Raw genomic sequence first — 16,117 nt, 5'->3', positions numbered from 1 at the left:
GTGGTCTTGGTCTTGAGGCCTGCAGGCTGGGGTCTTGGATCTTGGGTCTAGGGTACTTCAAGGCTTGGGCATGGACTCCGAGCCAGAGACTGGGCAAGGACCCAGAACCTGGGACTTGACTTGGGCTGGGACTCCAGAACTAGGCGAGGACAAGACGAGGCTACAGGACTGGACATGGCTTGGGTGTGGAACTCCTGGGTAGGGCGAGACACAAGGACAGGTAAAGGCAGATGGACAGGACTCGGATAGGACTGGACTAGGCACGGACTGGACGAGGCCCTTCAGGAGCACGGAGCCTTGGACTAGAAGAGACAGGAGCACAGAACACAGAGCCGGCACCCCTCCTAGGGAACAGGACGTAGGGCTGGGACTCATACGCAGAACACTGAACATGAAGAGACGGATCCTAACACAAGGTGGCGGCAAATGGCCGGAGCCACCTAGCAAAGGCGTGGACACAGAGAGACAATTCCATACAACGAAAGACAGTTCCTTATCTTGACCTGAAAAGGCTCTGGTCTTGCTCCGGCGGTAAGACTTCAGCGATACAGGCGGGGTATACAGGCTAGGTGAGCAGGCAGAGTCAGGCGAGGTATCGAGGCAGAGAGTCAGGTGAGGGGGGAAAAGACAGGGAGGGGAACAGGACAGTGCAGCCCCAAAACGAGAACCATGTGCCCACAACAGAAACTGGGGAAAACCAGAAACCCCAGAACAAGGAACCATGGACCGGACCATGAACCAGAACATGGACTTCACGGACCGGACTATGATACAATAAGAGGTACAGAGAAATAACATGAATCATGCAGACTGCAGGCACCACCAAATCAAGATAGGTGGCACCTTAGAGCCATAGAGCACAACAGCATAGAAACAGGACATTGGGCCATCTAGTCCATGTCAAACTATTATTTAGTCTAGTGCCAACAACCTGCACCTGCACCAAAGCCCTCCATTTCCCTCCCATCCATGTATCTACCCAAACTTCTCTTAAATGTTGCAATCAAACCCACATCCACCTCGTCTGCTGGCAGCTTTTCTACACTCACACCACCCTCTGAGTGAAGAAGTTCCCCTCATGTTTCTCTTAAACATTTCACCTTTCACTCTTACCCAGGACCTCTAGTTCTAGTCTCATCCAGTTGCAGTGGAAAAAGCCAGCTTGCACTTACTCATGGTCTCCAGTTGTAGTGTCACCCAATCTCAATGGAAAAAGCCTGCTTGTATTCACCCTTCCTATATCTTTCATAATTTTGTATACATATAATATTTCTTCTTAAGCCCATGGAACATGGGTGAGAAAGGCATTTGGAGCATCTGTTGGCATTTCTATTGCACTTTTATGGGGATGGGTGCCAAGCCCTTGAGCTTAATAATGAACTCTCTGCAATGTAGATAACTTCTGATTTCTTGTTTTCAGTCTTCAGCTACTCCTCTAGCCTCAATAAGCACATGAATATCTGCCTCTGTCACCACTGGTTAATTCAGAGCACCAGGGTGCCTCTCAGTCTTGCGTTCTCAGAACCCCTCTACACTGGTTCGTATGTCCCAAACGAACACCTCCCAACTTGCTCTGTCAGAACAATCCTTGGATTCATTTGGAATTAATAAGTTATTGATTTATGAGATCATTAGGATCAAATGGTCTCTGGGTAATGCAGACTAGCCTGTATGTATCACTGAGATATGTCATGACATTTATTGGTTTATGGCAGCTGTACTGTGCAAGATATAAAAATTACTACAAGTTACAAAATATATCAATAGTGTTAAAGTTGAATAATGAGATAGCGTTCATTTGTTCATGGTCTGTTCAGAGATCTGATGGCGGAGGGAAAGAAGCTGTTCCTAAATCATTGAGTAGGGGTCTACACTCCCCTGTGCCTCCTTCCTGATGGTAATGATGTGAAGAGGGCCTGTCTCGGATGGTGAGGGTCCTTACTGGTGGGATGCTGCCTCTTGAAGGTGGAGAGCGTGGTGCCCATGATGGAGCTGCCTGAGTCCCCGACTCTGCAGCTTTCTCCAGTCCCGGGCACTGGAGGGTGCACATCAGCCGTGATGTAACCAGTCACCATGCTAGAGTCTTTGGTGACGTACTGAATCTCCTCAAACTCCTGACGAAATAGAGCCGCTGGATGGTCTTCTTCATGACTGGTTACATCAAATATTGTCTGTGATTCTTACACCCATGAGCTTAAAGATGTTCACCATGTCTGCTGCTGACACCTCAAAGAGGACTGGTGCGTTTCCCCTTCCTGAGATCTACAATCAGTTCCTTAGTCTCGCTGCTGTTGAGTGTGAAGTAGAGAGCACACACTAGGGCGCCACTCCATTCTCCATTCGAGAATCATCTGTGGCACAGGAAGGGCCAAAGCTCCAATGAGGTGGTGCGAGGTCTGGAGAAACTCTGTAATCCCACTGTAGATGGAGAATCCCGTCCACAGTGGAAGGCAGGTCAGAGTAGAAAACCAAGTTCAAGTTTAATTATCAGTCAACCATACAAATGAATGTAGTCAAACAAAAGAGCGTTCCTCTGAGCCCAAGGTGCAAAACACATGACCAACAGCACACAGAACACAGCGCACTGCAAACAGGACAAATACCACAATTGGTTACTATTTTAGAAAAATAACATGCAGACACAAAGAAGGAAACCAACAATTTAATCGAAGTTCCAGAGGGGCGTGCCTTTAGATTGTCCACAGGAGTGGCCAAGTCGGGAAGAAGAGTGGATCCAATCTCTATGTGGCAATTGGACCTTGAACCACTGTGAGCAGATTTCTTGGTCAGTCATCGGGCTCTTCACCCTCACCACTGTTCAGTAATATATAAGCTGTGTCTGAGCAACTCTTTCACATGTCGAACACAAACAAGAAAGAATCTACAGATGCTGGAAATCCAAGCAACACACACAGAGTGCTGGAGGAACTCAGCAGGCCAGGCAGCATCTACAGAACAAAGTACAGTCAGCGGGCTGAGACCTTTTGGCAGTCCTTTTACTTCTGTTGCTTCTACATGTCCAGCTGTTTTTCTCACAAAGCTGATCCACTTCCCTTCTCTACCATGAGAGGGCGCCATTGCCCTTTTTGAGAGACTAGTTTCTGTGCTGTTCAGTCTGCAATGGAAACTGATTAGGAAGTCACTGATCTATCTATCTTGTGTCAAAATCATAACTTCTAAATTAAGGCTCAGTTTTAAAATTAGTACTGGGAAATTTTATGATTTTAATTTCGAAAATAAGGTTGCTTATCATAAAAGGAAATTTGCATTCCTAGGTGTTTAAATCTGAATTTATTCTTTAGATTTCTTAAAGGTGTTTTACTTAGCAGGATGTTATGTCACTACACAGGAGTCCATGAGCAAAGAATGAGCTCACAGAGAAGGCTGGCGCCAGGAGCTGATTTTGGAATAATTGGTAGATACACCCCAGTGTACCATAGCAAAGCGCTCCCCTCCACCAAGTACCTTTACAAGGAGCGCTATCACAAGAAAGCAGCATCCATCATCAAGGATCCCCTGCCATCCAGACCATGCTCTCTTCTCGCTGCTACCTTCAGGCAGGAGATACAAAATCCTTAGGTCCCACACCACCAGTTTCAGGAACAGTTATTACCCCTCAAGCATCAGGGATCTGAACTGACATGGATAACTTCACTCACCATAACTCCGAACTGACTCCATATCCTGCAGGCTCACTTTCAAGAACTTTTTAGAACTCACATTCTTATGATTTTTTGTATTTGCATAATTTCTCTTCTTTTGCACATCGGTTGTTTGTCAGTCTTTGTTTCTATATAATTTTTAGTAAATTCTATTTCATTTCTTTACTTTCATGTAAATGCCTGCAAAAAATGAATCTCAAAGTAGTATATGGTAACATTTACATATTTTGATAATACATTTACTTTGAACTTTGAAATATCCTTCCCTGTATGTCACTAATCAATTAGGCACAGTCTCAATGACAGCGACAAAGTATTGTTACTGTGTTACTGATGAATCAGAAAGCAGGAATGCAGGCATTTCCTTAACAGAGATAATTCACAAAAGTCTGTCAGTGGGTTTGTTTCCAAGGGCAGGACAACTTAAAGTCTTTTCATACTTTTTAAAAACATATTGTCCTTGCTGCCAATGGTGTTGCTTCGTGTTCATTTTCCTTCCTCATCTTAAAGTTCAAAGTAAATTTATTATCAAAGTACATATGTGTCACCATACACAAACCTAGATTCATTTTCTTGTGGGCATTGACAGTTGTTGTCCCTCTGCATGCTGTGTGGGCATTGACAGTTGTTGTCCCTCTCCACGCTGTGTGGGCATTGACAGTTGTTGTCCCTCTCCACGCTGTGTGGGCATTGACAGTTGTGTCCCTCTCCATGCCATGTGGGCATTGACCGTTGTGTCCCTCTGCATGCTGTGTGGGCATTGACCGTTGTTGTTCCTCTCCACGCCATGTGGGCATTGACCATTGTGTTCCTCTCCACACCATGTGGGCATTGACCGTTGTGTTCCTCTGCATGCTGTGTGGGCATTGACCGTTGTTGTTCCTCTCCACACCATGTGGGCATTGACCGTTGTGTCCCTCTCCACGCCGTGTGGGCATTTACAGTTGTTATCCCTCTCCATGCCATGTAGGCATTGATCGTTGTGTCCCTCTCCATGCCATGTGGGCATTTACAGTTGTTGTCCCTCTCCATGCCATGTGGGCATTGACCGTTGTGTCCCTCTCCACGCCATGTGGGCATTGACCGTTGTGTCCCTCTCCACGCCGTGTGGGCATTGACAGTTGTTATCCGTCTCCATGCCATGTGGGCATTTACAGTTGTTGTCCCTCTCCACGTCGTGTGGGCATTGACCGTTGTTGTTCCTCTCCACGCCGTGTGGGCATTGACAGTTGTCCCTCTCCATGCCGTGTGACAGATCAGGTGGCAACCTTGCTTTCTCTTTAGCATCTTGTCTGTTTTTTATTAACGAGGCCGAGTTGCTAGCTCGATGCTCAGCCCAAGGTGGATGGAAAGTGTGCAAGGAGCCAGTCAGTTCAGACCCACTGGCCTCAAAGTCGTGTGGATACCACTACACCACCGGCTGGCTGGAGGGCATTCATAGTAAATACAAAGAAGCACAATAGAATCAATGAAAGACTGCACGCGACAAAGACAAACAACCAGTGTGCAAAAGACAACAAGATGTGCAAATACAAGGAGAGAAAATAATAATAATAAATAAACAAACAAACAAACAAACAAATAAATAATCAATAATGAGAACATGAGATGAAGATTCCTTTGAAGTGAGTCTATAGGTTGTGAGTACAGATCAGTGATGGGGCCAATGAAATTGAGTGAAGATGTTCCCTCGGGTTCAAGAGGGGTTGAGGGGTAATAACTGTTCTTGAACCTGGTGGTGTGCGTCCTGTGGCCCCTGTGCCTTCCTCCCGATAGAAGCAGCGAGAAGACAGCATGATGCGAGTCTCTGATGATGGATGTTGCTTTCCTGCGATGGCTCTCCATGTAGGTATGCTCACTGATGGGGAGGGCTTTAACCATGATGGACAGTTGTTTCCTTTCTCATCTGTTAGCCATTCTTTCTTGGCAGGGCAGGATGTGTGTGGTTGGTACATGGCCATGATGGCTCAGAGGACGGAGGGAGCTGTTTCACTCCCTCCCACACCCTGACTGGGGAAGACATGACTCTGACACTCGATGGAACCCAAATGTGGGTGCAGCATCAACACCACAACTTCTGCTTCATGAACAGTGCAGACTGACACCCTCAGAGCCCTGCAGACCCATTGTCTAGTCACTGTGAGTGCCCTGGAGTGAGCACGAAGATGACTGGCTCAAAGTATTTCATTATTCCGATAAGTACTCTTGTAAAATATTCCTATATTTCATTAGGAGTTTGATGAGATATGGGATGTCACCAAAGACACTCACACATTTCTACAGATATACTATGGGGAACATTCTAACTGATTGCATCATCCTCAGGTATGGAGGGGCCACGACACAGGATTGGAAAAAAACTGTAGGAAGTTGTAAACTCAGCCAGCTCCATCATGGACTCTAGCCTCCCTGGCATTGAGGACATCTTCAAAAAGCAAAGCCTCAAAAAGGTGGCATCCATCGTTAAGGATGTCCATCACCCAGGGCATGCCTTCTTCTCATTGCAACCATCAGCGAGGAGGTACAGGACCCTGAAGACCCACACTCAGTGTTTCAGGAACAGCTTCTTTTCCTCCTCCATCAGATTTCTGAATGGACAATGAACCCATGAACACTACCTCACTATTTTTGCTCTCTTTTTGCACTACTTATTGTAATTTATAGTTTTTTATCATTGCGTATCCTCAGGACCCACACCACCAGGTTCAGAAACAGTTATTACCTCTCAATCATCAGGCTCTTGAACCAGAGGGGATAACTTCGCTCAACTTCACTTGCCCATCACTGAACTGTTTCCACAGAATACGCACTTACTTTCAAGGACACTTCATCTCATGTTCTCAATATTTATTGCTTATTTATTTATTATTATCATTTCTTTTTTTTGTATTTGTATGGTGTGTTGTCTTTTGCACATTAGCTGTCCACTCTTTTGGGTGAGGTCATTCATTGATTTTTGTTGTGCTTCTTGGATTTACTGAGTATGCCTGCAAGAAAATGAATCTCAGGGTTGATTATGGTGACATCTATGTACTTTGATCATAAATCTACTTTTGAAATTTTTGCCGCAAAAAAAGATTATAAATCTGATTCTATTGCAGAAACCGCAATTTCCCCAAAACTGCAATTTTGATAGAACTTAGCAGAAGAAATTGGTTTCAAATATTTTAATAAACAAAGTGAAAATAACTATAGTCTTCATAAATCAGAGTATTGTGTACAGGAGTTAGGATGTTATGTTGAAGTTGTGTAAGATGTTGTTGAGGCCTAATTGGGAGTATTGTGTGCAGTTTTGGTCAAGTACCTACAGGAAAAATATCAATAAGATTGAAAGAGTACAGAGAAAATTTACAAGGATGTTGCTGGGTCTTGAGATCCTGAGTTACAGGGAAATGTTGAATAGCTTAGATCTTTATTCCTGGAGCATAGGAGGTTGAGGAAAGATTTGAGAGAAGTATTAAGAGCCGAGAGGTAATGTTACAGCTATGTAGGACCCTGGTCAGACCCCACTTGGAATACTGTGCTCAATTCTGGTCACCTCACTACAGGAAGGATGTGGAAACCATAGAAAGGGTGCAGAGGAGATTTACAAGGATGTTGTCTGGATTGGGGAGCATGCCTTATGAGAATAAGTTGAGTGAACTTGGCCTTATCTCCTTGGAGTGACAGAGGTTGAGAGGTGACCTGATAGAGGTGTATAAGATGATGAGAGGCATTGATCATGTGGATAGTCAGAGGCTTTTCCCCAGGGTTGAAATGGCTAGCATGAGAGGGCACAGTTTTAAGGTGCTTGGAAGTAGGTACAGAGGAGATGTCAGGCGTAACTTTTTTACGCAGAGAGTGGTGAGTCGTGGAATGGGCTGCCGGTGATGATGGTGGAGGGGGATATGGTAGGGTCTTTTAAGAGACTCCTGGATAGGTACATGGAGCCTAGAAAAATAGAGGGCTATGGGTAACCCTAGGTAATTTCTAAAGTAAGGACATGTTGGGCACAGCATTGTGGGCTGAAGGGCTTGCACTGTGCTGTAGGTTTTTCTGCTTCTATAAGTTTATGAGGGGTACAGATAGGGTAAATGCAAGCAGGCTTTTTCCACTGAGATTGGATGAGACTAAAACTAGAGGCCATGGGTTAAGGGTGAAAGGTGAAATGTTTAAGAAAACATGAGGGGAACCTCTTCACTCACGGGGTGGTGAGAGTACAGAACAAGCTGCCAGCAGAAGTGGTGAATACAGGTTCGATCTCAACATTTTGGATGTTTTGATAAGTACATGGATGGGAGGGGTATGTTCCAGATGCCTTTGGCGCTGGGCAGAATGACAGTTTGGCACAGACTCAATGAGCCAAAGGGCCTGTCTCTTTGTTGTAGTGGTTTATGACTTTATTCTGTTTAATATCAGGTTGGTGGAATATTATTGATATATGACATCTGATTTAATCAGATCTATGTTAGCTGTTTCTATCCCAACACCAGGTTTTCACAGAGGCACAGTTTGGTTGATGAGTTTAGATATCAATATAAAACTCGCCCAGCTCTAAGACAAATGAAGCCAAGCTGCTTTTTTTTAAAGCTCCTACACCCCATATAAACATCAAAACTCAACTTCCTGTTTGCTTGGCAAAGGAAGACAGTGGGAAGTGGTGTAAATTTGCACGTCCAGGAGGTTGCCATGACAAGCAGACAAGCCGGCTGCTATTTCTGACCCAGAAAAAATACTTCCCCTCCCCTAGCCCTCCTTAGGCAAATCTGGTTGGAGGATATTTCTAATTCTTGCCTATAATTGTTAAATAGCTGAATTTGATATTCCTAAACATAAAATTCACTGGCTTTGGACAGACAACTTTGGAACTAATGTGGAATTTAACACAGTGCTCCATCCAACAGCTCCCAGACAGGGATGTGATGTGGAGGGTTTTAACTACTCATGTGAGTGGATTCCAATAAATGGGCAGAGTTAAATGTTCCCTAATGACGCCCAGTCATAATGTGACCTCCAACAGATGAGATAGGAGGTTCCTATGTTAGAGAAATAGATGCATTTTTCAAAAAAGTTCTGAAGTAAATTTATTATTGAGTACATATATGTCACCATATACAACCCGGAGATTCAGTTTCTTGTGAGTATTTCTAGTAAATGCAAAGAAACAAAATAGAATTGATGAAAAACCACGCACAACAACGGATAAACCACCGATATGCAAAAGATTGCAGGTTGTGCAAATACAAAAAGAACAAATAATAATAACTAAATAAGCAATAAATATTGAGAATATGAGATGAAGAGTCCTTAAAAGTGAGCCCATAGGTTTTGGGAACTGTTCAGCGTTGGAGTGGGTGAAGTTGAGTGAAGTTATCCCCTCTGGTTCAGGAGCCTGGTGGCTGAGCGTTAATAACTGTTCCTGAATCTGGTGGTGTGAATCCTGAGACTCTTGTACCTCCTCCCTGATGGGAGCAGTGAGAAAAGAACATGTCCTGGATGGAGGGGGTCCTTGACGATGGATGCTACTTTCCTGCAAGTAGATGTGATCAATGGTGGGGAGGACTTCACCCATGATGGAATGGGCTGTATTCAGTACTTTTAGTAGGATTTTCTGTTCAAGGGCCTTGGTGTTGCCCCTGTTTTAAATCTGCTCAGTTCTGAAAATACTTAATTAATATATGATTTACACAGCTGAACAAATTATATTAAGGATCACCTGGTTTAATGACCAAAACGATTGCATTTTAATTAACTTCTCAACTTTGTATGTAAAAAAGACAAAAAGACCCTCTAGTCAGGTACTTCTTCATTCTTGTGATCCGTACTCAGTTGAAAGCTTTGAGCACATGATGTATTGTAGCTAAAACTACCAAAACAACCCAACCCCATCAACAGCTGTGCTTTTTCATTGTTTGTATTACATGGAAGATGGTTTTAAACACGTTTCTCTGCCTGCATACCCATTGCAAGCCTTTTCACACCTGACCCATTAGCTAAGTACTTTCTCATAGTTCTGGCTTGGAGACTGGTCATTGGACACTAGAACTACTTTGGTGATAAGGTTTCATTGATCCATTGTCTTCTCCTCATGTGGAACCAAACATTGGCAGGGAAGCACAGTTCCTGATTGACAGGTGACCACCCCTAGAGCACCATGGCCATGGAATTCCGCTGAGAGGGTGCAATGCTGTTCAACACTTTTAGTAATGAGCTCAAAGCACAATCCACAGATTTACAAATGGAACAAGGAAAACTAGGCTGCAGAATGATTTAGACTAGAAGATATAGGAGCAGAACTGGACCATTTGGCCTGTCGAACAATCCATCATTGCTGATTTGTTCTGTTTCTCTTCGCAGGGCGAAGCATTGGAACAAGCAATCATCAGCCAGGCTCCGCAGCTGCAGAAACTGATTGCTACTACGGCGCACGAGAAGATGGGCTGGTATCACGGTGTGATCAACCGCGAGGAGGCAGAGCGACAGCTCTACTCTGGTGCGCAGCCAGATGGGAAATTTCTGTAAGTTCTGGCGCCTGGAGCGTGCACGTTTGCTCTCTAGGTCAGGATCAAATGTGTTGATTAAACTATGGAGGACTCTTCAATCTGCGCTATAACTACATTTCATAAGCACAAGACACACATTTATGCCACACATAAAATATACTACAAATTATAATAAGAAATAGATATTACAAAAATTTAATAAATAGTGCAAAAGAGAGCAAAAGATAGTGAGGGAGTGTTCAAAGTTCAAAGTACATTATTATCATAGTATGTATCCCATATAAAACGTAGAGATTCATCGTCTTGCAGGCAACCACAAAACAAAGAAATTCAACACAATCCGTGAAAAGCCCCACACAACGAAGACAGTCAAACATCCAATGTGCGAAAAAAATAACAAATCATGCAAACAATAAAAAAAGTAAAACAAATAATACATCGAAAATTAACTCCAGACTCCCCAAAAGTGAGGCCACAGCCGCGGAGCCAGTTCAGCGCTGAGGGGAGTGCAGCTCGTCAAGACTCCTACACCTCACACCCAATAGTAATAGTGAGAAGAGAGGGAGACAGGTCAGACACGGGCAGACAGGATGTGCTCAGGTGGGGGATTCTGGTTGACATGGTGTAGTCAGCTTAACACCAGTTCATCCTCCAACCTCAGCCTCGATGCGTTAATTTTTAAAATCCGGCTTAGCAAGTTCATTGTGCATTCAGAAATCTGATGGTGGAGGGGAAGAAGCAGTTCCTAAAATCAAGATGGCACTGGAATATGGGTGACTATTCGTGTGCAGCTTTGAAGGGAATCATTAAATATTCCTGTTTAGGACTACTGCAACTGACATCAAAGTCCTGAGTAACACGCACAAAATGCTGGAAGATCTCAGCAGTTCAGGCAGTATCTGTGGAGTGGAGTAAACAGTTGATGTTTCATGTCACTGTGTGGATTTTCTCTGGGTGCTCCAGTTTCCTCCCACATTACAAAGGTGTACAGGATAGGGTTAGTGAATTGTGGGTCTGCCTTGTTGGTGCCTGAAGCACGGTAACACTTGCGGGCTGCCCCAGATCATATTTAGACATGTTGGTTGTTGATGCAAGTAGCACACTTCACTGTATTTTTCAATGTATATCAGACAAATAAAGCTCATCTTTAATTTTTTTCCAACAATTAGCAATGCTGGCGTGGCTGAGTGAGTATTTTGTTGTGTATTTGGGCATTGCTATTGCCGATCCCAACAACTAGTCCCACATTGCTGTGGTGCAGGGGTCCAAGGATTCTTAACCAGTGACAGAAAGAGTAATGGGAATTCCTCCAGGAGTGAAAAGGTTAACATTTGAGGAGCATTTGATGGCACTGGGCCTGTACTCACTGAAGATTCATGAGATGATTCTGGAAATGAAAGGGTCATCATATGACCAGTGATTAAAGGCACTAGGTCTTACTGGCTGGAATTTAGAAGAATAAGTGGGGATCTTATTGAAATCTTTTGAATGTTGAAAGACCTAGACAGAGTGAATGTGGAGAGGATGTTTCCTATAGTGGGGTAGTCTCGGACCAGAGGGCACAGTCTCAGAATAGAGGAATGTCCATTTAAATCAGAGATGAGTAGGCATTTCTTAAGCCAGTGGATAGCAAAGTCGTGGAATTTATTGCACAGACAGTTCTGGAGGCCAATTCATTGGGTATATTTAAAGCAAAGACTGAGAAATTCTTGATTACTAAGTGCATCAAAGGTTATGTGGAGAAGGCAGAAGAATGGAGCTGAGAGGGATAATAAATCAGCCATGATGGAATGACAGAGCAGACTCGATGGGCCAAGTGGCCTAGTTCTGCTCCTATGTCTTATGAAAAGGAAGAATCAGTGGTAAGTTTCTGGTTCAGGACTGTACGTGATTTGGTGCAGGACCTGCAGCATGCCAAACATCGGAGCCAACGTTAATAAGCCATGATGTCAGATCGCGAAAAGAGAAGGAAACCTATAGGGAACTTGGTGATATTTAATTTTAAAGAAAAGAGAAGGCTGTTGGAAATATTCAGCCATTCTTCCTCATTGCTTCAACTTCTACAATTATCTGTCAGTGTAAGGTATAATGATGTGACAGGCAGTATGTCTCAGTGCCAGTGCTTTCAAGTTAAAATGATTGTCAGTGAACCACACATGATTACCCATGAATACAGGTAAACGAAACAGCATTCCTCTGGGCTAAGGTACCAACATTCACACACAGCACATGGCATGCATAACACGTACAATTGCGATAAGGGTAAACATACAGTCACACAGAAAATAATAATAATATAGCCCAGGTCCCTGAGTGTCATGTCCTGTAGACTTATGCTGCGTGGGATATAGTTGGCAAGAACAAGCCTGCGGTTCTCATCTTGGATTCTGAAGTTCCAGGTTAAAGACCCATTCTAAAGACATGAGCACACTGATGCAGGCTGACTCTCTATGTAGTAGTGGGGATGCTCAGTTATCAGAGCTGCTGGCTTGGTTGGGTAATGGTTGTACACCCTAATAGTGACTGCATTATGGGAGTTACACACAGCAAAATGCTGGAGAAACTCAGCAGGTCAGGCTGCATCTCTGGAACGGAATAAACAGTCGATGTTTCGGGCCGAGACCCTTCACCAGGACTGAAACAGATGGGGAGCAGAAGCCAGATTAAGAGGGTGGGTAGAGGGGGAGGAGGACAAGCTGGCAGGGGACTTTGTTGTGTCATTTGAGTCACAACAAACTTATTCCACTGCAACCATCCTTTCAGAAAAATCTTGTGTATAGAACAGCCACACAAAATACCTCCCTCACCTCCTTATTTTGGCTTCTGCCTCCTTCCGTTTCTGTCCTGATGAAGGATCTCGGCCTGATACGTTGACTGTTTATTCCTCTCCATGGATGCAACCGCTGGGCAGGAGCTGCAGAAATCTTGGGTCTCGGGAGCAGTTGTTGCCTGTAGCCCTTGAACTTCACTTGTCTCAGCTCTGAACGGGATCCTTGCAGTGGATTCACTTTCGGGGACTCTGCAGTTCATGTTCCATGTGCTTTGTTTACTTTTTTTACCATTTGTGCAATTTGCCCTCTTTTGCAAATTGGATATGTTGCATTCTTGTTTGTGTTTTTTAGCGAATTCAATTGTGTTTCTTTAGAACATAGAACAGTACAGCACAGTACAGGCCCTTCGGCCCACAATGTTGTGCTGACCCTCAAACCCTGCCTCCCATATAAGCCCCCACCTTAGATTCCTCCGTATACTGTCTAGTAGTCTCTTAAACTTCACTAGTGTATCTGCCTCCACCACTGACTCAGGCAGTGCATTCCACGCACCAACCACTCTCTGAGTAAAAAATCTTCCTCTAATATCCCCCTTGAACTTCCCACCCCTTACCTTAAAGCCATGTCCTCTTGTATTGAGCAGTGGTGCCCTAGGGAAGAGGCGCTGGCTATCCACTCTATCTATTCCTCTTATTATCTTGTACACCTCTGTCATGTCTCCTCTCATCCTCCTTCTCTCCAAAGAGTAAAGCCCTAGCTCCCTTAATCTCTGATCACAATGCATACTTTCTAAACCTGGTAAATCTCCTCTGTACCCTTTCCAATGCTTCCACATCCTTCCTATAGTGAGGTGACCAGAACTGGACACAGTACTCCAAATGTGGCCTAACCAGAGTTTTATAGAGCTGCATCATTACATAGCGACTCTTAAACTCTATCCCTCAACTTATGAAAGCTAACACCCCATAAGCTTTCTTAACTACCCTATCCACCTGTGAAGCAACTTTCAGGGATCTGTGGACATGTACCCCGAGATCCCTCTGCTCCTCCACACTACCAAGTATCCTGCCATTTACTTTGTACTCTGCCTTGGAGTTTGTCCTTCCAAAGTGTACCACCTAACACTTCTCCAGGTTGAACTCCATCTGCCACTTCTCAGCCCACTTCTGCATCCTATCAATGTCTCTCTGCAATCTTTGACAATCCTCTGCCCTATCTACAACACCACCAACCTTTGTGTTGTCTGCAAACTTGCCAACCCACCCTTCTACCCCCGCATCCAGGTCGTTAATAAAAATCACGAAAAGTAGAGGTCCCAGAACAGATCTCTGTGGGACACCACTAGTCACAATCCTCCAATCTGAATGTACTCCCTTCACCACCACCCTCTGCCTTCTGCAGGCAAGACAATTCTGAATCCACCTGGCCAAACTTCCCTGGATCCCATGCCTTCTAACTTTCTGAATAAGCCTACCGTGTGGAATCTTTATTATGAGGCTGCCTGCAAGTTAATGAATTTCAAGGTTGTTTATGGTATACCTCCACTGATAATAAATTTGAACTTTGAATTAAGAACTGATCAACCTCCACTTTAAATATACCCAATGACTTGGCCTCCACAGCCATCTATGGGAATGAATTCCCCGCATCCTGGTTAAAGAAATTCCTCCTCATCATCAGTTCCAAATGAACGTCTCTCTAGTCTGAAGCTGTGCCCTCTAGTGCTAGACTCCTCACTATAGGAAACATCCACTCTATCTAGGCCCCTTCAATATTCAATAGCCTTCAATGAGATCCCCCCTCATTCTTCTAAACTCCAGTGAGTACAGGCACAGAGCCATCAGATGCTCCTCATATGTTAACCCTTTCATTCCTGGCATCATTCTCATGAATCTCCTCATAAAGTTATTACTATTGTTTAGGGAATTACCAGTAGGATATTAAAGAGTCTCTAGGCATACACAATGTCCTTTTGGAAAGCAGAGTGTATTTTAAGGACTGGTGCGATGTAATGGCCTCAGAGTAACTGAGAGAGCATTAGACAATGTTCACTGCACGATTACACTGATCATTATCTACCTAGGGATGGAAACTTCATTTTGTTGTAAACCACTGCAGATCCCTGAAGGAGATAATGGGTGAGGGACTTGGAGATAATTACACCATGAGAGATTTTGGTTGGTCCTCATCACCTGTATGTATTGAAAAATTATGTGATCCTAAATAAAATGTGTAATTCAGACTCTGTTTATGCCGTGCACTACCGTAAAACCATACAAAATAGGAGCAGGAGTCGCCATCTGGCACGTCAAGCCTGCTCCACATTCAACAAAATCATGGCTGATCCAGCCATGGACTCAGCTCCACCTCCCGATAACCCTTAATTTATCTGCTATGAAAAAATCTATCTAACTGGGTCTTAAATATATTAAATAAGGTAGTCTCTACTGCTTCCCTCAGCAAAGAGTTCTACGGATTGACTACTCTCTGGCAACAGCAGTTTCTCCTCATCTCCATCCTAAATCTATTCCCTAAATCTTGAGTCTGCCCCTGGGTCTAGTCTCATTTACCAGTGGAAACAACTTTCCTGTCTTTATCTTATCGATCCCTTTCATAATATTATCTGACACTTGCACTTTCCTAATAATAATTTGTATCTTGGTCGGTGATTTTATGTTGTGTATTTTGTTTTTTCTTAATAATATTGAACAATTTTTAAAGAAATAGTCTCAGGTGATTTACAAGGATTTTTGCCTGCTTGTTCCAGACTGAGGCAACGCCAAGAATCCGGAACATATGCTCTCTCTGTGCTATATGGGAAGACAGCCTACCATTACAGGATAGACTTGGACAAATCCGGAAAGTTCTCCATCCCCGACGGATCAAAGTTCGATACTCTTTGGCAGGTTTATAGTGATTTTAATTTTTCAGAGATACGTAAAATTATATGTTTGAACATTTGTAAAGTTACAATGGATTAGCTGTAACCAGCAAACTCTTACATGTTATTTAAGAATGTATGTATGGATGAGAATGCAATTTTTTCAAGGTTATTCTTATCCTCCAAGTACTGAGTCTTCCCCTCCTAAAACTGGTAGATTATTGTCAGGTGACATTTTAAAACTTTGAACTGTTGCAATTAATTATTTGTAATGTATGACATGAAAGGATGAGTGTAACCAGGATGCTTGGCGCAGGCATG

The 16,117-nt window shown here is 43.7% G+C and overlaps 1 protein-coding gene across 3 annotated transcripts in view; it reads left to right on the top strand.

Annotated features, from left to right (window-relative positions):
• LOC134337577 (tyrosine-protein kinase ZAP-70) overlaps nucleotides 1–16,117 on the top strand; it is a 152,839-nt gene that overhangs the window by 84,421 nt on the left and 52,301 nt on the right. For all 3 annotated transcript variants that reach the window (XM_063032718.1, XM_063032719.1, XM_063032717.1), the window contains exons 3-4: nucleotides 9,999–10,159; nucleotides 15,683–15,821. In XM_063032718.1, coding sequence (XP_062888788.1) covers nucleotides 9,999–10,159; nucleotides 15,683–15,821 — 300 coding nt within the window. The remainder of the gene's footprint in view (nucleotides 1–9,998; nucleotides 10,160–15,682; nucleotides 15,822–16,117) is intronic.

The sequence above is a fragment of the Mobula hypostoma genome, chromosome 24 (genome assembly GCF_963921235.1).
Source record: "Mobula hypostoma chromosome 24, sMobHyp1.1, whole genome shotgun sequence".
Classification (NCBI taxonomy): domain Eukaryota; kingdom Metazoa; phylum Chordata; class Chondrichthyes; order Myliobatiformes; family Myliobatidae; genus Mobula; species Mobula hypostoma.
This window is presented reverse-complemented; position numbering and strand designations above follow the sequence as displayed.